The 26541-nt window shown below is 44.7% G+C and overlaps 1 protein-coding gene across 5 annotated transcripts in view; it reads left to right on the top strand.

Annotated features, from left to right (window-relative positions):
• Positions 1 to 26541, top strand: part of CACNA1D (calcium voltage-gated channel subunit alpha1 D) — a 312213-nt gene that overhangs the window by 245604 nt on the left and 40068 nt on the right. For 4 of the 5 annotated variants that reach the window (XM_044301155.1, XM_044301153.1, XM_044301154.1 and 1 more), the window contains 9 exons: positions 3624 to 3707; positions 7647 to 7658; positions 17976 to 18104; positions 21825 to 21890; positions 22656 to 22747; positions 22855 to 23014; positions 23593 to 23720; positions 24679 to 24775; positions 24885 to 24987. In XM_044301155.1, coding sequence (XP_044157090.1) covers positions 3624 to 3707; positions 7647 to 7658; positions 17976 to 18104; positions 21825 to 21890; positions 22656 to 22747; positions 22855 to 23014; positions 23593 to 23720; positions 24679 to 24775; positions 24885 to 24987 — 871 coding nt within the window. The remainder of the gene's footprint in view (positions 1 to 3623; positions 3708 to 7646; positions 7659 to 17975; positions 18105 to 21824; positions 21891 to 22655; positions 22748 to 22854; positions 23015 to 23592; positions 23721 to 24678; positions 24776 to 24884; positions 24988 to 26541) is intronic. The other variant, XM_044301156.1, reaches the window with a different exon arrangement.

Raw genomic sequence — 26541 nt, 5'->3', positions numbered from 1 at the left:
TGACAGAGAAAGAGAGAGAGACAGAGAAAGACAGAAAATAGAGTGAGAGAGAAAATAGAGAGAGAAAACGGAGAGACAGAGATAGAAACAGAGAGACAGAGAGGAAGGGAGAAAGAGAGAGGGAGACAGAAAAAAGAGACTGACAGAAATAGAATTATAGAGAGAGATAGAAAGAGGCAGAAAATAGAGAGACAATCAGAGAGAGAGAGAGAGAGGAAAAGACTTTTCCAGACAATCAGTGCACATTTGATTAGGGTTGAATTTATGCTGACCGAAGTGGTTTGGCAATTTGGCCGAAAAGGACCAGAACTGAATTGTAAGAAATCCGCTTATCTCTAGTCAGAACATAGTATAAACTACCATGTTGAATATGTTTGGGTGCTGATGAACAGCTCACCCATCTAGGAGAAAACCAGCTGGTATATGTAGTAGAGCCTTGGGTGAGCCGGTTTTCTCCTAGGTGGGTGAGATGTTCATCAGCTCCCATAAATGTTCCACAGTCAGAGCAGTCTGCAGAGCTGGTGTGTTACAGAGGGTATGTGTCGAGGTTTTTAGGGTACCAGCCAGTCATTGGGGTATTGTATTAATGAGACGCCCTTTACTGTGCACTATAAAGATATATGATGACCTTAGACCTGCTGTGTATACATCACATTAAAACCACAACATTGCCCAAGGGTGACATTCCCTTTAATAGTAAGTGTTCCATCTCCTCCTGCAGAACACGTAGCGGGGGTCCACTTTCAAGCAACTTTGTAAAGTTCTGTTTTTATAATTGATCATTAATATAAATGATGATGCCCCAGATCAATGGGATTTACAGCAATCTAATACACAGTTCATGGCTGGGAACTCTTAGTAGTACATTTGGAGACAAAAGAGTTAGGAAATCCTTTTTATTCAATGTAGCCCTTAAAGGGGTTTTCCTATGACATTTAGGGTTCAGCTACACAGCGATGTGTGTTGTGTGACACAAAAATACGTGCAACTTGCTGTCGAGTGACTATTTTAGAACTGTGCTTTTGCTTTGAAAATACAGTCAAGTCACAGGTGAGTTGCACGTCGTGTGCTACTTCTATTAAAGGATAACTGTCATATTTTAATTAAAAAAAGTCTACTTTTAGTATATGTTACTGCTGTAGCAGCATAATGCATAAAGCAATCTTTAGTTTCTTCACTTACCACTGTTTTCCTTGAGTTTTCCCCTTAGCTACGGCTGTTTTGAATCCTACATTATGAGGATCTTCTCAAGATGGCTCCTCTGCCAGTTCTCTGAGGCCAAAACTGCATTCCCTCAGGTCACATACAAACTTGCTGTAGCCAGCAGCTTCCTGCCAGCCAATCAGATTGTATTACTGAGAGACACGCCTCCTCACTCTGAAGCCTAATGCAGTCATGCAGTGTGAAGGACCACCCCTCTGTCTTCCTAGCCCTAGACAGACAAGCCATAGCAACTGTCTTTTAAGCGAGAAGTGAAAAGGGACAGGAGACATTAATGAAAGCTGTTATTATAAGGTAATTACAGATCTTTGGCAATCATTGACAGACTAACTCAGGTACACATGCCTAGATCTAATAAACTAGCAAATAAAAAAAATAAGACAGTTAGCCTTTAAAGTCAATGGAGGAACAGTCGTGCGAGACTTGCGACGTGCGCCACAAAATCCGAGATGTCTGGATTTGCATTGTGATACCATTGACAAACATTGCATGAACATGTCGCCGTGTAGCTGACCCCTTATTCCCTATCCACATGAGAAGGGATAACTGTCCTGATTAGTGGGAGGTCCGAATGCTGGATCATGAGAACAGGGTGCCATGTTCCCCCATTTGAGATCCCAGTGGTTGGACCCCACACTGATCAGACACTTATCGCCTATCTTGTGGTTACAAGGGTTAGAATTGTTCGTAGTCAAACCCCTTTAAGAATAACCTCGCTGTATGAGACTCACCATTTGACCTTGTATTTATATCATCTGTCAGATTTGTGTGCCCAAAAAAAAACGTTGGCTCGTAAGTGACAAGCGACTGCCGTGTAAACCTCTGCCCAGAATTGCATGACGAGCTGAATTTGCTGTGACTTGTCCATATTACCCCTTGTCAATGGAAATGTCAATGCTGCCTGCAGAATCCATGTTGTCGTGTTCATTTCATGAGTATTGCTGGGAAGTGGCTGAGCGTGCGCCAGAAGATAAAACGCGTTCATCCTTTTTCTTTGGCAAATCGGACAAGCCCTGTCATTATTCTCCGTACGGTGGAAACACACAAAAGGGGTTATCCAAATAGAGAACCCCATTAACTCCTACTACTAAAAAGTATATTGTTATACACTGGTATATATTCTGTATCTATCGGGACTCAGTCTCTGCACGCTAGGTGTTAAAGGGCATCTGTCAGCAGTTTTGTACTTATGAAACTGGCTGACCTGTTACATGTGCAGCTGAAGGCATCTGTGTTGGTCCCATGTTCATATGGGCCCTCATTGCTGAGAAAAATGATGTTTTAATATATGCTAATGAGCCTCTAGGAGCAATGGGGGCGTTGCCATTACTCCTAGAGACTCTGCTGTCTCTGCAGCTGCTGCACCCTCTGCACTTTAATTGACAAGGCCAGGCAGGGAAAACATCATTATGCCTGGCCCCGTCAATCAAAGTGCAGAGGGCGTGGCAGTGGCAGAGAGAGCAGAGCCTCTAAGTGTAATGGCAACGCCCCTGTTGCTCCTAGAGGCTAATTTGCATACATTAAAACTTCATTTTTCTCAGCAATGCGGGCACATATGAACATGGGGCCAACACAGATGTCTTCAGCTGCCGAGCGCACATGTAACAGGTCAGCCAGTGTCATAGGTACAAAACTGCTGACAGATGCCCTTTTAACTCCCCAGTGAAATATTTTGTTTTTTCCTGAACCTGTGGTTTATAGGGGCCACCCATTCTAGAGTAGAACGTCCTATACTGGTAACAGTGTTTTTTTTTTACTATGAACACTTTTTTGACATCATCAAGGTTCCTATTTTTCACGTATTAAATAAGAGGCAGAGCTGCAGAGGGAGGAGCGGGCAGCAGCCTGAACCAAGAAGCAGGAGGTGTGTCTCAGACTACGTCAGACTCTGCCCTAAAGGTAATGATTTGCATATCATTTCCTGCACAGGACTGAAGCATTCCTGTGCAGGAAATGATATGCAAATCATTACCTTTAGGGCAGAGTCTGACGTAGTCTGAGACACACCTCCTGCTTCTTAATTGGTTCAGGTAGCTGCCCGCTCCTCCCCCTGCAGCTCTGCCACTTCCTGATTGGCTGCCGTGTATAATGCAAACCAGTACAGATTAATAAACCGCCAGTGAGAAGAGAATGAACCTCAGGTAATTACTGCACCTAAACCGCGGAGAGTCCGCCTTGGTAAGGAGGACTCTGGAGGGCTGCTTTAACCTTGCTTCGGCTGGAGGATCCTCCTCTAATTCTAATGTTTTTGGGTTGGCAGTGAACTCAGTCCACTTCCTAGACAATATGGAAGCCATCTGTCCCGCTGTGCTTGTGTGCCCCGTCTCGCAATCTGGTTTGTCGTGCTTTGTGAAGTGTTAATGTTAACCACCTCCATTTGCCCCTCTGGCCGCTGTGCGCAGGGTTATTTTAGTGATGCCTGGAACACCTTTGATTCACTCATCGTTTTCGGCAGCATAGTAGACGTGGTCCTCAGTGAAGCTGATGTAAGTACTTCCCCACACCCTGTGTCTTCTACTATTGTGTCACCGCATGGACAAGTCACCGGCATCTCTAACACTTTTTCCTGCTGAGGGTGAAGGATTTTTTACTTTTCCTGCTGTCCTTACTTCCCAAGCTTAGACTTTCCTTTTCAGGTCTATTGTTCAATTTTCAGGACAATATGGCGGTCTTCAACATGGCCAGTGGACAGAAACAAAGAGTCTCCAGATTTGTTTTTAGGGTCTTCAGATGAGGCATTTATTTGGATCTGAGTCTCAAAGCGAGTTTTGGACCAGGACATTAGGGGGTCTCGGCATAAATAAAGCAAATGTACCTCTGGTGTATAGAGCTGGACCTTTGTGTTTATGGATGCGTTAAACCATGATGCCTGATCCTCCTGTGTTGGTGTAATGGGGGCCATCATGGTTTAAGACATTCATCGATGCTCCACAGTTTCTGATGGTTGATTTCAGAGAAAGCCTTCAGACGGTCGTAACTCTTCTCTCCACTTATCTCTCTTTTGTCTCGCCCTGTCCTCGCCTGTACTAACAGCACTATTTCACTGACGCTTGGAACACGTTTGATGCCTTAATTGTTGTCGGTAGCGTCGTAGATATTGCTATAACCGAAGTTAATGTAAGTAACTTGTGTAGCTTTATGTCATGCCCCTGTCTTGTGGCCCAGTATGCAATGGGACGTGCGTCCTCAGACAACTGTCAGGCAAGCGTTATGGCTGCCTTTTTGAAAAAAGAAGAAATAAGACTTTTTTGTTTGTCTACTATATACAGTATATATATATAACATGGATATGACCCCCGCCGATCAGCTGTTTGAGAAGGCACCGGCTCTTGGAGTAGCGTTGCAGCCTTCTGGCTGCTTAGTCTAGACCAGGGGTGCCCAACCTGTGGCCTTCCAGCTGTTGAAAAAATTAGCCTACAGCTACCTGGGCACATTGGGAGTTGTAGTTTTGCAACAGCTGGAGGGCCGCAAGTTGGGCATCCCTGGTCTAGACCATTTGACGTCGTGTTCATCAGTCACATGGCCTAGGCACAGCTCAGCCCCATTGAAGTGAATAGGACTGAGCTGCGATACCAAGCACAGCCGCTATACACCATGAGCAGGGAGAAGGCCGTGGCGCTCCTGTAAGTGCCGGTGCTATCTCAAACAGCTGATTGGTGGGCGTCCCGGGTGTCGGACCGCCACCAATCAGTATAAAAGTCTCAGAAAAGCCCTTTATCAAACAGGCCTGGAGGACCTCGTTGTCTGGAGGTGATCATTTCCATGAACTATAGCTTGTATCCGTAGCTAGTAAATATAAGTAGTAGTACCTTTTACCCTGTGGCTAACTACTCAAATTAAAGAGGGCCGGTCACCAATCTTGACATGTATGTTTTAGTAACCACTTGCATTCTCCATGAAATAAAAAATCTGCAGCATCTTTTCTTAGAACTGTACATTCCTCTGTTATTCCCCCTACAAATGTATGAATTAATTGATAACTGGGTGTTCCCTTTTGAGAGTGTTTCCCTCCACACTGTGGCTCTGTCCAATCACCGCTGACAGTGACTCTGTAGGGACCTATCCCCGATGGTAATGCCCAGCTGTCGATTTAATCCTGATTTCCAGGATGAATAACAGAGGAACAGCATTGTTCTTAGAAGAGTTGCTCCAGGATTGTTATTTTATGGAGAATGCAAGTAGTTACTAAAACAGCCATGTCAGGAGAGGTGACAGGTCCTGCTTAAAGCCTGTATGTTATAATGTGTATATATATTTATTTCAGTCCTGGGTCACAAAGTAATCATTTTCAATATCTTGCTTCTTGAGATGGCGCATCCATAGTTTCATAGTCTTTGGGTAACCAACCTTGCTCTGATTAATGGGGTTTAGTCCATCCCGTTTTTGTGAAGCAGCAATTTTCTTATTCTTCTGGATTCTTTCTGCATTTACCTCAAGACTCTTGCTTCGCTGATTTGCCCTTGATCTTGTTTGTCCATCTATATGTTCATTGCTAGCAGCTAGAAGGATGATGGGTGATCACAAAAAGAGTGCGCTTGGTCTTGTGCGTGGCTGTAGGTGTTAAATTGTTGGGAAATGTATGTTCTGTATGATAAGACTCTATTCACACCCTCAGCTTCCATTCACAATGGGATATTTATCTGCATAATGATGAAATGTACAGAAACCTTTCCATTGTTCCCATTTATTATTATTTTTATTTTTTAAATTGATCAATGGGCCTCTATGCTGTCAGGTTTCATTGACTTTGCGGGCAAAATGGCTTCAGACACTGCACTATTCTCCCCAGTAGTACCATTAAAATCAATGAGATTTAGCAGATCCGTGGTTTGTGGACCAGTTGTGTACATGCACAGAAGTGTCCATTATGCCTCTGTTTGTGTGCATGTACACAGCTGGTCCACAATCCACGGATCTGCAAAATACGGATACTTTCTCTGAGCAATCCACATTTTTCTCACTCCCGTTACTAGAAATTACTATTCTTGTCTGCAATACGGACAAGAATAAAACATGTTTTATAGTTTACGGAATGGGCACGCGGACATCCATGCGTTGTCTGTTTTATTTGCAGACCCATAGAATTGAGCGGGTCCCTGTGCAATCTGCAAAAAATATGGATCGGACACAGATACAAACTACAATCGTGTGCTTGAGGCCGTACCTCCAATTATAAAACAGCGTTCTATAGTTGAATAGTACAAGTGACTATAAGAAACTTTGTAATATGTCTTATTGAAGAACTATGATTCCTCCTGGGCTTCTCAGACTGTTTTACTCCTCTTTCACTTCACTCCAATAGCTCCTATCTCTGTCTCCAGCCTCACACACAAAAGTCCATGGACAGAGGAGAAGGGATGAGGAGGAGGAAGCTGCACATGCAGCCTTTGTCTATTGATATCTAAGAGAACGGTTTATGGAATAGCTTTATACAGATGTAGTAGAGTGAACACACATGCTTTATGAGACTTGTTATCTAAACTAAATGTGTTAAGCAAACACCTTTAATTGCTTTTCAATGGCTAACGCGATGAGTTAAGAAATTAGAGTTAGGAGTTTGTGTGTTAACCCTGCTACATCTGTACACAGTTTCCTGGAGTGTAAACATTATCATGCAGTAAATATGATTTTTTCTTTCTATTTTCAAAGAATTTGGTTATATTTTGTGGTATGCCACTGATTTTTAGATACATAGAAGGAGACGACCATGATTTTTGTTCTCATCTGATCCGCATTTTTTTCGGATCGGATGCAGACCCGTTCACTTCACTGGGGCCGCAAAAGTTTACAGACAGCACGCCATGTGTCTGTTCCGCGGCACCTGCAAAAATATAGAACATGTCCTATTCTTGTTCGTTTTACAGACAGGGATAGGACAGTTCTATAGAGGGCAGGACGTTCCATTCCGCAAAATGGCGGAAAACGGGGACGGCCATGTGCATGAACCCTTAACCTAATCTGGAGTAAGATGTGCCAAATTTGTTTAGAGGTACGCGCCTCTTAATACATTTGGTGTATCTTTTGCCAGAAAATCAAATTTTTGCCAGATCTTAGCTGGAGTAGATTTGTGCTGTAAATTACGCAATTTTTGGGATAAGTGACAGTACATTTGTTAGATTGTGGTGGCCGCACCCACTTCTGCCCCGCTCCACCAGTTTTTTTTAAAGGGGGCAATTTCCTTTTTTTTCTTGCACAAATATGGATTGTCAAAAAACGTACGACTTTTGTGTCAGAGAACTGGCCCAATGCAGGTGATGGATCCCCCCCCCCAGAATGCATGACACACAAGCTATAAAGCTGGAGAAGAATGCGACATCATTCTCCGGTTAATGAGCCCCCCTTTATTAACCATTTGCATATTATTACTGAAATACTGCACTCGGTCCGGAATATAATCTAACCAACTGTGTTTATTTCATCCCTAGAAATTTCTGCAGGCAAGTATGTAACATGTGTGAACTATTAACTGACTGCACAAAGCACCGCGTGTCCTAACCTTCCCGGCTCACTAACACGCCTCCCGCTCTGATCCACTAAGGCCCCATGCACACGACCGCATATATGTTGCGGTCCGCAAATTGCAAATTCGCTAAATACTAATACCATCTGCATTTTTTGTGTGACTTTAATGTGTCCGCATTTTGCTTCCAGATATAGGACATGTTTTAACATTTTGCGCAACAGACATACGAATGTGTAAAAGCACCTGGATCAGCCGCGTGCTTACCGCATCCGTATATATCTGTTCCACAAAAAGATAAGTCAACGGGTCCGCAAGAAAAAATGCGGACGACACATGGGCTGCAATCTGTATTTTGCCGATGCGCGGTTTGCGGACCGCAAAACAGACACGTCGTGTGCATAAGGCCTGATCCAAATCTCCTGGTCCATAAAACCACAAATTAGAGGCAGAAACATCACTTTTCATTTAAATCTACATTGAGCAACTTTGCAAAAACTTTGCTGAGTGTAAACCAGACATAAGTTGTGCGTCCGTACTTTTTGCCCTATAGACATATACAACCGCACAGAATGAAGGGCCGTCAGGCGCTGTTAGGGTGGACAATGAAATACCCGTTTATATTTTTATCATGCAATCAGCGGACCCAAAAAATCCAGCATGGCAGATGGTCTCGGTTGGACCAAAGAGGGGACCAATTAATGGTCAATAACAGGGGCACAGCTATAGGGCTGGAGAGGTAGCAGACACACTTGGACCTTGTTCTCTGAAGGGGATTAGCACTAAGGGAATAGCTGTTGCATATAGTGCATGAGGGGCACTGTGAAAACCTCAATGACTCATGAAGTTACCAGTGCTATGAATGACACATGATATGATTGATGGAGGACCTTGTTCCAGAGCTTGCCCTGGGGCCAGTGTCAGACTGAGGTTCTCTGTGACCACCAGATGAGATTATTTGTGATGCCCAACCCCTGTATCATCACTAAAGTCTAGTAGTGGCTCCAAAGACAGCCAAATGTTTATTTATTTTTCCTGGACCTTTGGGGCTTGCTATGGTATTAGAGCCTGGACCCCCCAGAGGATTCTCTGGTACTCTGGTGGGCCATGATCGAGGCCCTAGAACCTTCAAGCTTCTGGTTGACAATCAAGAGATATAGGCCCCTTTCACACGGGCGAGAATTCCGCGCGGGTGCAATGCGTGAGGTGAACGCATTGCACCCGCACTAAATTCGGACCCATTCACTTCAATGGGGCTGTGCACATGAGCGGTGATTTTCACGCATCATTCGTGCACTGCGTAAAAATCGCAGCAGGTTCGATATTCTGTGTTTTTCACGCAACGCAGGCCCCATAGAAATAAATGCAAGCAAGTGCAGATGCGGTGCGACTTCTTCACTGAAGATCGGGTTTGGGTTAGGTGTTCTTTAGATTTTATTATTTTCCCTTATAGCATGGTTATAAAGGAAACTAATAGCATTCTTTCATTCAGAATGCTTACTAAAAATGTGGCTTTAGGGGTTAATAAATGAAAAAAAATTAACTCACCTCATCCCCTTGTTCGCGCAGCCAGCATCTTCTTCTTCTTTCAGGACCTGCAAAAGGTCCTTTGACGTAATCGCGCTCACCACGTGGTGTCATATTTTACTATGCATTCTGTATTCAGAAAGCTATTATTTTCCCTAATAACCATGTTATAAGGGAAAATAATACAGTAAATTGACTTTTATCAATTTACTTACATCGTCTCCTAGCAACCATGCGTGAAAATCGCACCGCATCCGCACTTGCTTGAGGATGCTTGCGATTTTAACGCAGACCCATTCATTTCTATGGGGCCTGCGTTGCGTGAACATGCTGCGATTTTCACGCAATGCACAAGTGATGTGTGAAAATCACCGCTCATGTGCACAGCCCCATTGAAGTGAATGGGTCCGGATTCAGTGCGGGTGCAATGCGTTCACCTCACGCATTGCACCCGCACGGAATTCTCGCCCGTGTGCAAAGGGGCCTAAATGATTCATTTTGGCCACTGGACAATTGTGTTAATGTCGTCAGGGCTTCTACAATGTACTGCCGTCTATCATCAGGAAGCCATCTGAATAGTGTTTGTAGCTTTAGGCATGAATGGAGGAGAGAACTTTATGTGACTAAACATCGGTACAAAAAAAATGGCAAAGTGGCTATTTAAAGGGAACTTGTCATCACATATGCAGTCCCTAAACCACCGCCATAGTGTTGTACGGGATGGCGGTAATAGATCTGTAAAGATATCGCTGTAAAATTCCACTTCATCCAGGTCATGGTATATCAGTAGTAGTAAGTAAGGTCATCAGTATCAGAACGGTGGGGTTTCCTCTGATCAGGTATTTGAGAAGGCACTGATGCTCCTGTAAGTGCCGTTGCCCTCTTGGCGCAAATGAATGGGGCTGATAATGTATGGCGCTGTGCTTGGCAAGCTGTCCCCCACTGATCAGATACTGATGATCAATCCAGAGGATAGGTCATCAGTTAAAAAGCCTCAGAAAACCCCTTCAAACTTAGAGAAGTGTTAGAAAACTGCGTTTATAAAGTGGCGCGTGCCCTACCTGTGACTAGTGGGCGTCCCCACTCTCAGAAGTAGTTATGCCGTCATGGCTTGCAAGCCAGCTCCAGCTGTGTCTGCCGCTTGCGCAGTGAAATGAGGTGTAGTGACCTCAGCTTCATGGGTGCAAGTAAAATTTTTAGAGAGTGACATCTTTACAGACCTATTACCATTAAGTACAGTGCTATGGCGGCGGTGTAGGGGCCTCATCTGTGATGATAGGTTTCCCTTTAACTGTGAATTGTAATCAAGGCAGTGAAAACATCATCAGGTCTGGCCCTGTCAATCAAAGTGCAGAGGGTGCGGGAGTGGCAGAGAGAGCAGAACCTGTAGGTGTAACGGCAACGCCCCTGTTGCTCCTAGAGGCTCATTTGCATATATTAAAATATCACTTTTCTCAGCACTGCAGGCACATATGAACATGGGACCAACACAGATGCCTTCAGCTGCCAAGCGCACATGTAACAGGTCAGCCAGTGTCATAGGTACAAAACTGCTGACAGATGCCCTTTAATGTAGACCAATTGAAAAAAAAATATTTTTTAGCCCAAAAGGACTAAAATGACCCTCAAAGGTGTTGATAGCCTTTAATTTAATCTATAGTGCACCCGTCCTGGTATTGGCTTCTTCTTGATCCAGCATGGCTTCCTCTACTTTGTATTGGTTTAGAGTATAAGTTCTAATTTTCACATTTGGCTCTGAGCACAACTATATTCTATATTCACGGTACACCGCACATTCTGCACATCTAACACCGCACGGTACACCGCACATTCTGCACATCTAACACCGCACGGTACACCGCACATTCTGCACATCTAACACCGCACGGTACACCGCACATTCTGCACATCTAACACCGCACGGTATAGCATGCCTTAGCTTTACCTTACAGACCTGGAGCATCTATATGGTGCCTGTATGTGATATAAGAAAACATGTTCATCTCTTATAGTAAATGCCGCTGGCGGTGACGTTTGGTGAAACCCGTTACTTATCTCTGTGTTCATCCGGGAAGCTGTTGGTTTTACGTGGGGCTCCAGTGTTGATTTTGTATCAGTAGTCCTATTATTATTGTGCTTCCCAGCCCGCCCCCCAGCAGTGCAGTAGTACAGGACATGTATAATGGGACCCTTCTTTCTCGCTGGGTTCATGACCTCTTCCTTTGGCGCCATACACAGCGTCCTTCTGCGGTCTTTCCTTTTAATAGCCGCATTGTGCGGATGACTTCTATCTGATTTGTGTACGTGTAAAGACATAGATTCAAATTAGGATCATCCATTAGATTTGACATATCGTTTGAGAAGAAGCATCTCGGTATTGTAGACTCATTATACATATGCCGCCAAAGATGAAGTCGTTTTATACACATTTTCAAGCTATTTGTGAAAAATCACACACGACCCATATTTGTATCTGTATACCTGTGAGGATTAATATGACAGAAAGGGATAGTTTTATATCTAGATGTCACCGGAGGAAAAATACGGCCCCTTGTGCGACTGTTCTCCTCCCTCCCATAGTCCCCATCGGTGTGTGATACTGAATTTTATTATGGAGTCCTGGTGCAGCTATAGGGGTGCAGAGGAAGCAGACGCACCCATGCATAGCATTGTGCATGTCTACACATACGGCTCTGTCTCATCCAGTTTTTATTGGCTGCATTTAAAATATATATATATATATATATATACTAGCTGAAGGAGCCGGCTTCGCTCGGGTATATTTACTCTATTTCATTTAATGTTTGTGTGTGTCGTTAAAAGATATCAACACTATCCACTATAACAGTGACATCTAGAGCACCCCGCCCCCCAAAACAATGACCTCTACAACCCCCCACCTCTTAACACTGACCCCCCCCCCCCCCACAGTGCCCCATCCCTTAAAATTGGACCTCCACAGCAGCCCACCCCCTTAACTTTGACCTTTACAGCAGCCTTCCCCTTTAACAGTGACTTTCACAGCATACCACCCCCTTGACAGTGACCTCCACAGGGCCAGTTTCCTTTACTGGATCGGGGGCGTGTCCTTTTGAACAGCTCACTCTAAGACAGCAGCACTGTGCTGTCTGAGTGTAAGCTGCAGGGAGAAAGTAACCCTCCGTCCCACCTCTGCAGCTGACAGAAGTTGATTTTTACCTTAATTTTTTCAATCCCTGCCGTCTCAGGAGTGGGAGGGGGCGTGACCTAACTGGCTCATGGGTGGGGCTTAGTGGGACCTGGGGGCGGGGTTTTAAGAATTTTGAGGATGGACACATTGTGGCAGGTGGCATGTCTGGGTTCCTTCCTGCAAGAGTGACGCCCCTCTGGGCACTTTACTGGCTCATTTGCATACCAAATAAACTGGATTTTCAGAGGATAAAAACATCTATTGCTGGAACAAAGGCACATCTGGAAATACGGTACTAAGTGCTATTAGGCCATGGCTTTACTTCAATAGCGATTATCCTGGTGACAGATTTCCTTTAAAGCTCTTCTACAGGCAGTGAAGATAAATGGCAGGGATTGTTATGGAAACCTGGAGTAAAACTGTGTATGTGGAGAATCAGGGCCTGTGAGCTTCTATTGGCTGATAAGGGTCATGTGACCAAGCTTCTTTTGGCTAATGCATTTTTTGAGAATATCTCAGGAACGGTACGTCCTATCCTAGAGAGCTCAGACCCGGTCTAAAACCTTCCCGGACACCTGATGTACCTGTGTGCCAAATTTCGTGATTGTAAATGCTACGGTGCGGATTCCTTTAGCGGACATACATACATACACATACACTCAGCTTTATATATTAGATTAAAGGGCATCTGTCAGCAGTTTTGTCCCTATGAAACTGGCTGACCTGTTACATGTGCACTTGGCAGCTTAAGGCATCTGTGTTGGTCCCATGTTCATATGTGCCCGCATTGCTGAGAAAAATTGACAGGGCCACGTTTACACTGCCTGGTCCTGTTAATCAAAGTGCAGAGAGCGCGGCAGTTGCAGAGAGAGCAGAGCCTCTAGGTGTAATGGCAACGCCCCTGTTGCTCTTAAAGGCTCATTTGCATATATTAAAACATAATTTGTCTCAGCAATGCGGACACATATGAACATGGGACCAACACAGATGCCTTCAGCTGCCAAGTGCCCATGTAACAGGTCAGCCAGTGTCATAGGTACAAATCTGCTGACAGATGCCCTTTAAACAGATGCCTCTGATGGTCATCCATGGGCTCATTGTGAAAAAAAATTATATATAACATATACAATTTTTATTGGAGACCATTGTATGGAATAGCTTAGTGTAGCAATCCTATTTTTTTACTGTATACTGGCCAGAAGAGGCTAAAAACTTATTCTTTTGACCTGTTTTGGGTAAATTTAAAGGTGTTCTCCAAGCTTTTTAAGAAAATCCATGCTATTTTCCAACCCATGGAAGAAGGACATTTTAGGTAATACTTACCCATCCCTCGCTCCGCTGATGCACTCACAGAGGCTCTGGGCTCTTCTGCCCGAATTACCACTGGTTTCCTTCCCTTCTCTTCCTGTTTCAGCTTCATAATAGTAAATGAAGATGAACAGGAAGAGGAAGAAAGACATATGGTTGGGACCCAGAGAGGAAGAGCCCACAGCCTGTGTGAGTGCAGCCGAGACTGAGGCATCGGTGGAGGAGGTAAGTACTAACTAAACTATCTTTCTTCCACGGGTTAGAAGAAAACATGGAGTTTTAAAAAGCCTGGAGAATCCCTTTAACCTAATGGACACATTTAATTTGCACATTGGAAGCTTTCCCAATGTACACCACCGTGATAGTAATGTATCAGGGAAACCTTGATTAATCTGTACAACTAGGTGGGTAACCTTCTAGAACAGATCATCTCCACTTTAACTTAACAATACTCTCAATTTTTTCAAAGCCGCCAGAAATTGACCCAACTGGGCCACCTACGGTAAGAATAGGAGGTGGAAACGTCGCCTTGTTACAGCTGCTCACCAAAATCAGTTTTTTATAAAACTGCGGATTTCCTTGTCATGTTCTTCTGCATTCTCTTTTTATCATGCACCATGCTTACTGTCTCTGAGCTCCCTTTGAATGTGACCTTGCATCTGGACATTGACATTTTTTCCACATTTTTCAAACAAGTTATAATGTTTTATACTTGATAAGTGACCCTGTTGCATGCGGCATGAGCTGGAGAGACATGGCATGTGTTGTACAGTATGTCTAAGGTTTGCGGTGTGATCAGCGCTTTCATTGGGAACGGTGGAAAGTGAGATCTCTAGAGTTACTCGAGTACGTACGGTATAATAAAGATGCGTCAACTGGTTTGTCCCTGTGTATTATAAGGTGCAAAGAAAGTATGATTCCAGAAAGTTACATCTTACCCCATTTTTCCAGTAAAAAAAAGCTTATGCACGAAACCAGTACCACCTTCTAAATGAGTGTGTTGCATACTCATACTTATTGTCATTGCTAAATTTGGGGCATGAAACCCTGCCCTGGGAATGCCCAAAGCCATCCAAGAACACCCATTTATGGGCAGGACCACCACAACCCCCAACCACTTTGGTCCCAAATTTGCCAGAACTGAAATTTAGGGACAGTCCCTGCAAATTCAGGACTGTTGGTAACTATGCATGCTACTATATAGGCCAACTGACATTGCGTTGTAAGATTTAGGGTTTTATTTGATTTACGTGATCCAAATACATAGCGGCCAGTAGATCCTGCCAGTAGGGAGTTCGACCTCTTTACTGCCACACATTCTACATTTGGCTTGCTTTGTAAAAATATAGGGGGTCATTTCTGAAGAAATATACAGCACTTTTTGGCGTATTTTAGGCGCAGATTTTGTCGCAAAAGGGTTTTGCGTCAAAATCGGTGCCCTTTCTCCACTCACGCCACTCTTCCGAGGTGGCGGGTAAAGGAGGCGTGTCCTGGGCGGGGAAGAGGACTGGTCCGGCCCATCTCATTTACCTATTTCACGGCAGTTTATGGCAAGGGAGCTGGCATAGTTTAAACCATGTTGCGTGGCTGGCGGAACCAAGCGAGTCCTGTGCCTCTACATAACTTTGATGCATTCGCTGCCATCGCATAGGGATTAAGACTGGTGTATAAATTGCCGGTCTTAATAAATGACCCCCATAATGCTCACTTAGGATAGGTCTACACAACAACTTTGGTTGCATAATTCTCAGATGTGCATCACAATCATTAATGCTGGTTTGTTGCAAGTTTTCTGCATGTCTTTTTTCTCCGCAAAATGTTTTTTATTGGTAAAATATTGGTAATAGTTGCACGTCTTCTATAGAAATGATGTGGCAGTCACATTGCACCAAAGTTGCAGATGCGTGAAAGTGTACGAATCGTGTCACTCAGTGTTTCTCTTCGGAAGCTTCAGTTACGCACCCAAAGTCGCTGCGTAGACCTTGCCTATTCACATGACTGTATTTTTGGTCCGCCTCCGATCCGCATTTTTTTCGAAGATTGGATGCAGACCCATTCATTTCAATAGGGGCCGCAAAAAATGCACACAGCACACTGTATGTCCATTCGGCAATCCCACAAATAAGACAGAACGCGTCCTATTTTTGTCCGTTTTGCAGACTAGAGTAGACTTTGTTACAATGGGTCTGCAAAAAAATACATATAATCTTGTCAATATGACCATATGTATTTTTTACGGTCCGCAAATGCTAATCCACAAAAAATACCAATGACGTCCGTGTTGCATCCGTATTTTTGCAAACCCTTTGTAACAATGACTATTCTTGCCCGCAAAATGGACAATAATAGGACATTTTCTATCTTTTTTGAGGTTCTGCTCGGATGTGGAGCAAAAATACAGTCGTGTGAATGGGGCCTAATCGTTCCCACAATTTTGTGACTTTTTGTCATATTTTTTTGCCATTAGAAAATTGCTTTCACAAAATTGCTGCCTGTGCCATCATGTATTGGCATCAGAGCCCCGTTGATGCCCAGGTTCATTGGCTACAGGGCGACATGGTGGCATAACCCGCTTGGTCATTGAGCTTCTCATGGATGCTCTACGGCATCGCTGTAAAGGAATAGACAAAGCTGTAGAGCGCTAAAGCGCGGGGCTGTTAATCTAGGACGTCATTATCAGTGGCTTTCCGTTATTTCGGGCAATATAGCACTTTCCCATATACCCAGATGAGGGATATTATAGGAATATTACCAGGGGCAGAGTGTTCCAGTATGTGACCACCTCTGCTCTTGCGGAGCCCCATTACATCACAGATCTCCCACCGTCATACACTGCCGGAATTATATTCATCTCATGTGCTAGCCCAGGAGGATCTTGTGCTCATGAGACCTTGCTGCCTCCACCTCCAGTGTGTTTTATCTTCTTCCTCCTGGCACATTTTTAAAAATATTCATTATTTTTCATTATATTTCTTAAAGCCAATGCCAACTGAACAAGGCCCCACCGGGGACCCAGCGGTAAGAAGAGTGGCCCCGGAATGGTTTGACCTCTGTTAACCCTCTCTTTGTCTGACGCTTGCCTGGTTTTGCTGTGTTTTCTCAGAAGGGTTTGGATTAGCGCGGTATATAGCATTCATTTCATTCCAGCTGATTGAGAATTTAGGCTGAGAAATGCATGTGTGTGCCCCTGCAGCTGGAATACAAGTCTGTCTTGGCATGCGGCTTTAGTGTAGCATAGTGGGTGCCCCCGGTAAGTGCCGTGCCTGCCACCATGAAGCTGCGCTTTAATGAATGGAAGCGCTCAATAGAGCATTACATATTCTTTCCCACCCCATCTGCTGCAGAACTATAACTCCCATCTGGTTGGGAGAAAAAGCTGGACTTATTCTGAAGGCCCGTTGACTCTCCTGACCTGTCTGTTTTAGGTAATAGCTGCATTTCCCATGGTATAGTAATTCTGCAGCTCTATGTTATGCCATTCCTCTGTTATTCCTCCTGCACATTTATGAAACAATTGAGCACCGGGTGTTACCATTGAGGGCGTGCCCCTACACACTCTGACATTGTCCAGTCAGTCCTTATCACACCGCGTAACGCCCAGTTGTCAATTTACCTATAAATATTCAGGAGGAATAACAGAGGAGTGGCACAGTATAGAGGTATGAGAAAAGTTCCTCCAGAATAGTTTTTTTTTCCGGGGGGAATAAAAAGCAGACATGTCAAGAATGTTGATGGGTCCTCTTTAAAGAGAAGCCGTCCCCCCTCCTGACATGTCTGTATTAGTAACTGCTTGCATCCCCCATGTAATAACAGTTCTGGAGCTTCTATTCTTATTACTCTATGATGTGCCATTCCTTTATTATTCCTGCTAAAAGTTATGAATGAATTGCTAGCAGTTTGTAATGAAGGTCCAACTGGGTGTTACCAGCTCTCACACTGGCATCACTGATTGGATAGTGTCCGACTGTGCAGGGATGCCCCTGGTAACTTGTAACACCCATTTAGACCTTCATTACAAACTGCTAGTAATCCATTTATAACTTTTAGCAGGAATAATAAAGGAATGGTACATCATAGAGTCATGACAATAGACGCCCTAAAATTGTTACCACATGGGGAATGAAAATGCACCAAAATAGACATGTCAGGAGAGGGGACGGGTCCTCTTTAAGGGTTGCCTGTTCTAGATTTACAACATGGTCTTATTATTGTTCCGCCACCTCCTGCTTTATGTTCTGGACTATGTATCTGCCCCTGTGTCTGTGATGTGATTTACCCAATGCCTTACAGAGCTCAGAAGACAGCGCCCGCATCTCAATCACTTTCTTCCGACTATTCAGAGTCATGCGACTTGTGAAACTTCTAAGCAGGGGCGAAGGGATCCGAACGTTGCTGTGGACATTCATAAAGTCCTTTCAGGTATGTAGTAGGTACTTATCTGTGGTCCGGTTACACGGAAAGCATAGACAAGGTGGTTCAGTAGACACATTGGGGGAGATTTATCAAAACTGGTGTAAAGGAAAACCGGCTTAGGCTACTTTCACATCAGCGTTTTTCCTTTCTGGTATTATGATCCGTCATAGGATCTCAAAACCGGAGGAAAACGCTTCAGTTTTGTCCCCATTCATTGTCAATGTGGACAAAACGGAACAGAATGCACCAGAATGTATTCCATTCCATTTGGTTGCGTTCTCATGCTGCAAGCAGCGTTTTTAAGTGCGTCATGGGATGTGGAGCAAGTAGGATCCGTCATGACTCACAGTGTAAGTCAGTGGTGCCAGATCCGTTTTCTCGGACACAAGAGAAAACGCATCTGGCGCCCATTGACTTGCAGTGGTTTTCGTGCTGGATCCATCATGGACACTACACAGTCTGATAATGGCTTTCCGTCATAACGCATGCATCCGGTTGTATTATCTGAAAGGAAGCTTTTTTGCTGATCCATGACTGATCCAGCAAAAAAACGCAGATGTGAAAGTAGCCTTAGTTGCCCGTAAGAACCAGATCCCACCTTTCATTTTTCAGAGCTTCTTTGGAAAATTCAAAGTGGAATCTGATTGGCTGCAATCCCAGAAAAAAAAACTGACTGAACTTGTGTGCAAAATCAGTTATTCCCTGAACAGATCCCGACACAATCCATATCGCCCAAGTGAAACAGGCCTGAGTGTACTCCACTTGTGATGGTGCAGTCTCATTTCTGGTTGTCAGAAGCTGTTGGTGAATCTTAAGTGACCTAATAAATTCTTAAAAGGGTTTTCTGAGATTTGAATACTGATGCCCTGTCCTCTGGATAGAGTGTCGAATCTCCACCGATCAGATACTGATGACCTGTCCTCTGGATAGAGTGTCGGACCTCCACCCATCAGATACTGATGACCTGTCCTCTGGATAGAGTGTCGGACCTCCACCAATCAGATACTGATGACCTGTCCTCTGAATAGAGTGTCGGACCTCCACCCATCAGATACTGATGACCTGTCCTCTGGATAGAGTGTTGGACCTCCACCGATCAGATACTGATGACCTGTCCTCTGGATAGAGTGTTGGACCTCCACCGATCAGATACTGTTGACCTGTCCTCTGGACAGAGTGTCGGACCTCCACTGATCAGATACTGATGACCTGTCCTCTGGATAGAGTGTTGGACCTCCACCGATCAGATACTGATGACCTGTCCTCTGGATAGAGTGTCGGACCTCCACCCATCAGATACTGATGACCTGTCCTCTGGATAGAGTGTCGGACCTCCACCCATCAGATACTGATGACCTGTCCTCTGGATAGAGTGTCGGACCTCCACCGATCAGATACTGATGACCTGTCCTCTGGATAGAGTGTCGGACCTCCACCGATCAGATACTGATGCCCTGTCCTCTGGATAGAGTGTCGGACCTCCACCCATCAGATACTGATGACCTGTCCTCTGGATAGAGTGTCGGACCTCCACCCATCAGATACTGATGCCCTGTCCTCTGGATAGAGTGTCGGACCTCCACCGATCAGATATTGATGACCTGTCCTCTGGATAGAGTGTCGGACCTCCACTGATCAGATACTGATGACCTGTCCTCTGGATAAAGTGTCGGACCTCCACCGATCAGATACTGATGACCTGTCCTCTGGATAGAGTGTCGGACCTCCACCGATCAGATACTGATGACCTGTCCTCTGGATAGAGTGTTGGACCTCCACCGATCAGATACTGATGACCTGTCCTCTGGATAGAGTGTTGGACCTCCACTGATCAGATACTGATGACCTGTCCTCTGGATAGAGTGTCGGACCTCCACCGATCAGATACTGATGACCTGTCCTCTGGATAGAGTGTCGGACCTCCACCCATCAGATACTGATGACCTGTCCTCTGGATAGAGTGTCGGACCTCCACCGATCAGATACTGATGACCTGTCCTCTGGATAGAGTGTCGGACCTCCACCGATCAGATACTGATGACCTGTCCTCTGGATAGAGTGTCGGACCTCCACCGATCAGATACTGATGACCTGTCCTCTGGATAGAGTGTTGGACCTCCACCGATCAGATACTGATGACCTGTCCTCTGGATAGAGTGTTGGACCTCCACCGATCAGATACTGATGACCTGTCCAGGGGAAAGGTCATTAGTATTTAAAGCGTTATGCAGACGTCCGTGGAACACAGTCCGTGAGATACCGAACTGGCATTGCAGGAGCGCACGGCGTCATAGCAACCAATGATGCCATGCGCTCCTGCAATGCCAGTCTGGTATCTCACGGACCGTGTTCCACGGACGTCTGCATGAGGCGTAAATCTTGGAAAACCCCTTTAAGGCCTCCATACACATTATTTTATTGTCGACCGAACCCGCCAAGAACGGTGGATTTGGAGAACAGTCCAAAGAGTGTGGGGAGCTCCTGACTCCCCCCGTCAGGCAAAATGAATTTATTCGCCCAATCCTTTTGTTCTCCCTGGAAATATGCTGCCGGCTGAAGTGTCTGACAGCGTCTTTCTCCCCTCTCAGTGCACATACACGTTTGGCCAAGCCGACCATGAACTTGCCTGTGGGAGCCGGGAGAGAAAGCCATTCGTTTGGCCGACAGCTGTTGAATGTGTATGACCGCCCTAAGGCTGCTTTTGGATGGCAATCATATGGGTGCCTTTTAATATTTAGATTATTGCTTCAATACGTAGATCGCCCCCAGCCCTACTGAACCAGAATTCAGGTCAGGATAGGAAGCTATGGAGATCAAAGTTTGCTTCAGCAGAACCGCTGGGATCCAGATATTGCATCCATATTATGAGGCCTGGTTCACACTTCAGTGATTTCCATCAGTGATTGTTAAACCAAAACCTGGACTGGAGCCTCCATAGATAAGGTAGAATGGAAACCTCTACGCTGTGTTTTTGACCCACATCCGGTTTTGGCTGAAAATGGCTGATGTAAATCACTGACCAAACACTGAAGTGTGAACTAGGCCTGACTGTATGAAAGTAGCCGTAGGGCTTATTCAGACAACCGTATCTGTTTTTGCGGTCCGCAAATTGCAGATCTGCAAAACAGGGATTCCAGCTATCTGTATTCCGCATTTTTCGGAACAGAGCGGACAGAATTATAGAAATGCCTATTCTTGTCCGCAATTGCGGTGTGCTGTCTGTATCTTTTGCGGCAGTATTGAAATGAATGGGTTCGCATCCGTTCGTCAAAATTGCGGAACGGATGTGGACTCAAATATAGTGTGAATGGGCCTTTAGGGTAAAAACACACAGGGCGGATTTCCAGCAGATTTTGCTGCCAATTTGTTGTCAAATTTGTTTCCGATTTGCCACAGATTTAACCCTGCGCCTTGCAAAGGGTGAAACCTGCAGCGTAAATTGCCATGCTGTGGATTTAAAATGTGCAGTACAGGTCGATTTACTCTCTGGATTTGCTAAGATTTACTCAAATCTCATCCACTTTGCTGGCAATGTAATACGCTGAGGATTTACCGCCTACAGATCCCTGACAACAAATCCACAGTGTATCCGACTGGTGTGAACGTAGCCTTACTGTTCCCATCAGACCTCCTGTTAGAATATGGTGGACGACTTTTTTAGTTTGCATAGAACAGAGCACGCACAGATTCATGCTGGCATCATCTTTTCACTATCTTTTCCCTCAGGCTTTACCGTACGTCGCCCTCCTTATCGCCATGCTGTTTTTCATCTATGCTGTGATTGGCATGCAGGTAATGTTATTAGTATAACGTCATAATGGCCAGTAACACAAGGTAACCGGCAGTGCCGCCACACATGTGACTATACCGCAGATCTACCAGTAGTTACAATGTATTCTACAACTCGGACTACACAGCCATTTTTTTGCAGCTTGATTACCCAGGATGACTCTCCGTGTGTCTGGGTGTCTCAGTCCTTCTGCATTAAGCTAGTTTCTGATGAGCGTGTCCTATGTGGAAATCACGCTCTGTGTGTGAACGTGATCCCCGGTTATGGACACTGCTCGTTTCCCAGGAGCGCACGGCATTATACTGATTTATAACGCTGTGTGTCTCTGCATGACCTTACTTCTACCAAATATACTGACATCATTATGTCAGTGTAATTCAGTGGATACAAGTCATGCAGAGACACACAGCATTATAAATCAGTATAACGCCGTGCGACCCTGCAAAACGAGCAGTGTCCATAACCGGGGATCATGCTCACACACTTAGGACACACTCGTCTGAAAGAGGCCTAAAGCTGTTTGCCAGTGGTTCTGGGAACATGACCTGTTGTGATCGGCTGACCGCCCCAGCGGCCACTTTGTGGAAGGAGTTGTCTCTCATGAGACAACCACATTAATCAATGCGTATTGGTAGGCAGTCTCTTTTGCTATTACAATTCTAAATAAAAGCATCCTGGAAATTCTGGTAAGTACAGTACCATAGCCTTATCATTTGTGGAGCGCTCTGATATGCATGTGAAGGCTTATCAAACATTGTATTTTCCAGGTTTTTGGTAAAATTGCCATGAGGGATAACACCCAGATTAATAGGAACAACAATTTTCAGACCTTTCCACAAGCGGTCCTGCTGTTATTCAGGTATCTGTAGTTATTAGAGCTATGGTATTACTAAATACATGAATACATGGTCTGTACATAGTAGTGAATGAACCTTAATCAATGACTTGTATCGTCATCTCCTCAAGGTGTGCCACGGGCGAGGCCTGGCAGGACATCATGCTGGCATGCTTGCCAGGAAAGCTCTGTGACCCCGATTCAGATATCAGCACTGGAGAGGAGTACACATGTGGGAGCAATTTTGCCATTGTCTATTTCATCACATTTTATATGCTGTGTGCATTCCTGGTAAGTGAATATTCCTGTAGACAGAGGACCCAGCGACAGGTCCTCTGTACCTAATGCCTCATCTATATGATAGGACCCAGCGACAGGTCCTCTGTACCTAATGCCTGATCTATGTGATAGGACCCAGTGACAGGTCCTCTGTACCTAATGCCTGATCTATATGATAGGACCCAGCGACAGGTCCTCTGTACCTAATGCCTGATCTATGTTATAAGACCCAGCGACAGGTCCTATGTACCTAATGCCTCATCTATATGATAGGACCCAGCAACAGGTCCTCTGTACCTAATGCCTCATCTATATGATAGGACCCAGCAACAGGTCCTCTGTACCTAATGCCTCATCTATATGATAGGACCCAGCGACAGGTCCTCTGTACCTAATACCTGATCTATGTGATAGGACCCAGCGACAGGTCCTCTGTACCTAATGCCTGATCTATGTGATAGGACCCAGCGACAGGTCCTATGTACCTAATGCCTGACCTATATGATAGGACCCATCGACAGGTCCTCTGTACCTAATGCCTGATCTATATGATATGCCATGTAATCACTAACTTTTTTCAACACATACAGATCATCAACTTGTTTGTGGCCGTCATCATGGACAACTTTGACTACCTGACCCGCGATTGGTCCATACTGGGTCCTCATCACCTGGATGAATTTAAAAGAATATGGTCTGAATATGATCCAGAAGCCAAGTCAGTTCTGTTCTGTACTTAATCGTTGTGTGCCTTGTGTGTTTAATAGACCTGTGTGCGTATTAACCATGTGGTGTGATCACTGAGGGAGGCTACTTCTGGATACACGCTGGAGTTCACATGTATTTCACTACAGAGCAGCTCTCCATTCTGGCTCCCGAGTCGTCGTCCTCTTCCTCATGATGTCCAAATGCCCCCATCCTTAAAGAGGTTTTCTGGGACCCCCTCCAATCAGCTGTTTGAAGAGACATGAGCACCGCAGCCTTCTCTCTGCTCACCAAGCACAGCGCCATGCATTTGATAGTGGCTGTACTTGGTATCGCAGCTCAGCTCCATTCACTTTAAAGGGATTCTGTCATCAGAATTTAGGCCTATAACCTAAACATATGGCGAGGTCCCTACTAATACACAGAATACTAAAGTGACCTTATCAAATGCGCCTGTGGCTCTATAATCACATATCGCTAACAAGTCTTCGTAGGAACGCTCCTTAGTGAAGACCTACCTGTATAATACTTCCGCCAATTACCTGATGAATGAGCAAATGCAGTCTTTCAGCAAGTTTAAAAATCATAACTTTGTGCTGTGCGATCACGATCCGCTGCCGGAAAACAGTAAGTCAGAATGGGGACGAGCGACGGCATTAGATACATGTAATCGCAGCGGTCTCCTTTACTGACGAGCAGATGATTTCCAGGAAGGCATGCTTCCTTCCCGACAATCCTCTGCCTGATCGCGTAATGTATACAGCCCATACTGTGGAGGTGAGCGCTGCATTTACATTCACCTCCACTGAACAAGCAGCCAACTGTGGAGAAGGACAATCGGCTTCTCCTCGGCGTGTGTGAATGCGCCTTTATTCTGATCATGTGACGAGACCAGTTAGTAGATGAGACAGATTGGGCTCGCCCGCTGGTAGAAGTAGTTGTATGACTCGTATCTAACTTTCATAACGCAGGGGAAGAATTAAACACCTGGACGTGGTCACTCTGCTCCGCCGCATTCAGCCTCCTCTGGGCTTTGGGAAATTGTGCCCTCACAGAGTGGCTTGTAAGGTAAGAGAATATAGCTGATATACAGTACACCTCTCCAGGATATCGGGCCTCATCTCATGCCTGTCATACCCATCTGTGGTACATAGTAACACGTGGTGTCCTTCTCCAGAGACTGGTGGCCATGAATATGCCACTGAATAGTGATGGGACCGTCATGTTTAATGCCACCTTGTTTGCTTTGGTTAGAACTGCCCTGAAAATCAAAACTGAGGGTAAGTGGTATACATGATCTATCTATTATATACCTCATATCTATCTATTATCTATCTGTTGGTGTGTGTGTTTCTATCTACATAGTAACATAGTACATAAGGCTAAAAAAAGACATTTGTCCATCCAGTTCGGCCTGTCATTTTGCAAGTTGATCCAGAGGAAGGCAAAAAAAAAACCCTGTGAGGTAGAAGCTAATTTTCCACACTTTAGGGGAATAAAAAATTCCTTCCCGACTCCAATCAGGCAATCAGAATAACTCCCTGGATCAACGACCCCTCTCTAGTAGCTATAGCCTGTAATATTATTACACTCCAGAAATACGTCCAGGGCCCTCTTGAATTCCTTTATTGTACTCACCATCACCACCTCCTCAGGCAGAGAGCTCCATAGTCTCACTGCTCTTACCGTAAAGAATCCTCTTCTATGTTTGTGTACAAACCTTCTTTCCTCCAGACGCAGAGGATGTCCCCTCGTCACAGTCCTGGGTATAAATAGCTGATGGGAGAGATCTCTGTACTGACCCCTGATATATTTATACATAGTAATTAGATCTCCCCTCAGTCGTCTTTTTTCTAAAGTGAATAACCCTAATTTTGATATCCTTTCAGGATACTGTAGTCCCCCCATTCCAGTTATTACTTTAGTTGCCCTCCTCTGGACCCTCTCCAGCTCTGCTATGTCTGCCTTGTATACAGGAGCCCAGAACTGTACACAGTACTCCATGTGTGGTCTGACTAGCGATTTGTAAAGTGGTAGGACTATGTTCTCATCACGGGCATCTATGCCCCTTTTGATGCAACCCATTATCTTATTGGCCTTGGCAGCAGCTGCCTGACACTGGTTTTTGCAGCTTAGTTTGCTGTTTATAAAAATTCCTAGATCCTTTTCCATGTCAGTGTTACCAAGCGTTTTACCATTTAGTATGTACGGGTGACTTGCATTATTCCTTCCCATCTGCATAACCTTACATTTGTCAGTGTTAAACCTCAATTTGTCAGTGTTATCTATCTATCTATCTATCTATCTATCTATCTATCTTTCTGTTTATCTCTTTATCTATTTGTCTATCTATTATATATGAATTATATATCTCATATCTATCTATCTATTATTTGTCTATCTATCTATTATATATTTCATATCTATCTATTTAGTATAGAATAGTTTTCATGGCAGAAGGAAGGTCAAATATTTTCTGGATTGGTTCTACTTGTGTCACTAATGTCCCTATTACTAAGGCCTCATGCACATGACCGTTGTGTGTTTTGCGGTCCGCAAATTGCGGATACGCAAAACACGGATGGCGTCCGTGTGCGTTCCGCCATTTGCGGAATGGCATGGACAGCCATTGATATAACTGCCTATTCTTGTCCGCAAAACGGACAAGAATAGGACAGGTTATATTTTTTGCGGACCACGGAACGGAGCAACGCACCCCTATTAAAGTGAATGGATCCACATCCAAGCTGCAAAAACTGCGGCTCGGAGGCAGACCAAAACAACGGTCATGTGCATGAGTCCTTATTTGTAGACTAAATCTTGCAGCTTCCATA

This window comes from Bufo gargarizans, chromosome 7 (genome assembly GCF_014858855.1).
Source record: "Bufo gargarizans isolate SCDJY-AF-19 chromosome 7, ASM1485885v1, whole genome shotgun sequence".
In the NCBI taxonomy this organism is placed as follows: Eukaryota; Metazoa; Chordata; class Amphibia; order Anura; family Bufonidae; genus Bufo; species Bufo gargarizans.
Note: the sequence above shows the minus strand (reverse complement) of the source record. Positions and strands in the feature narration are given on the sequence as shown.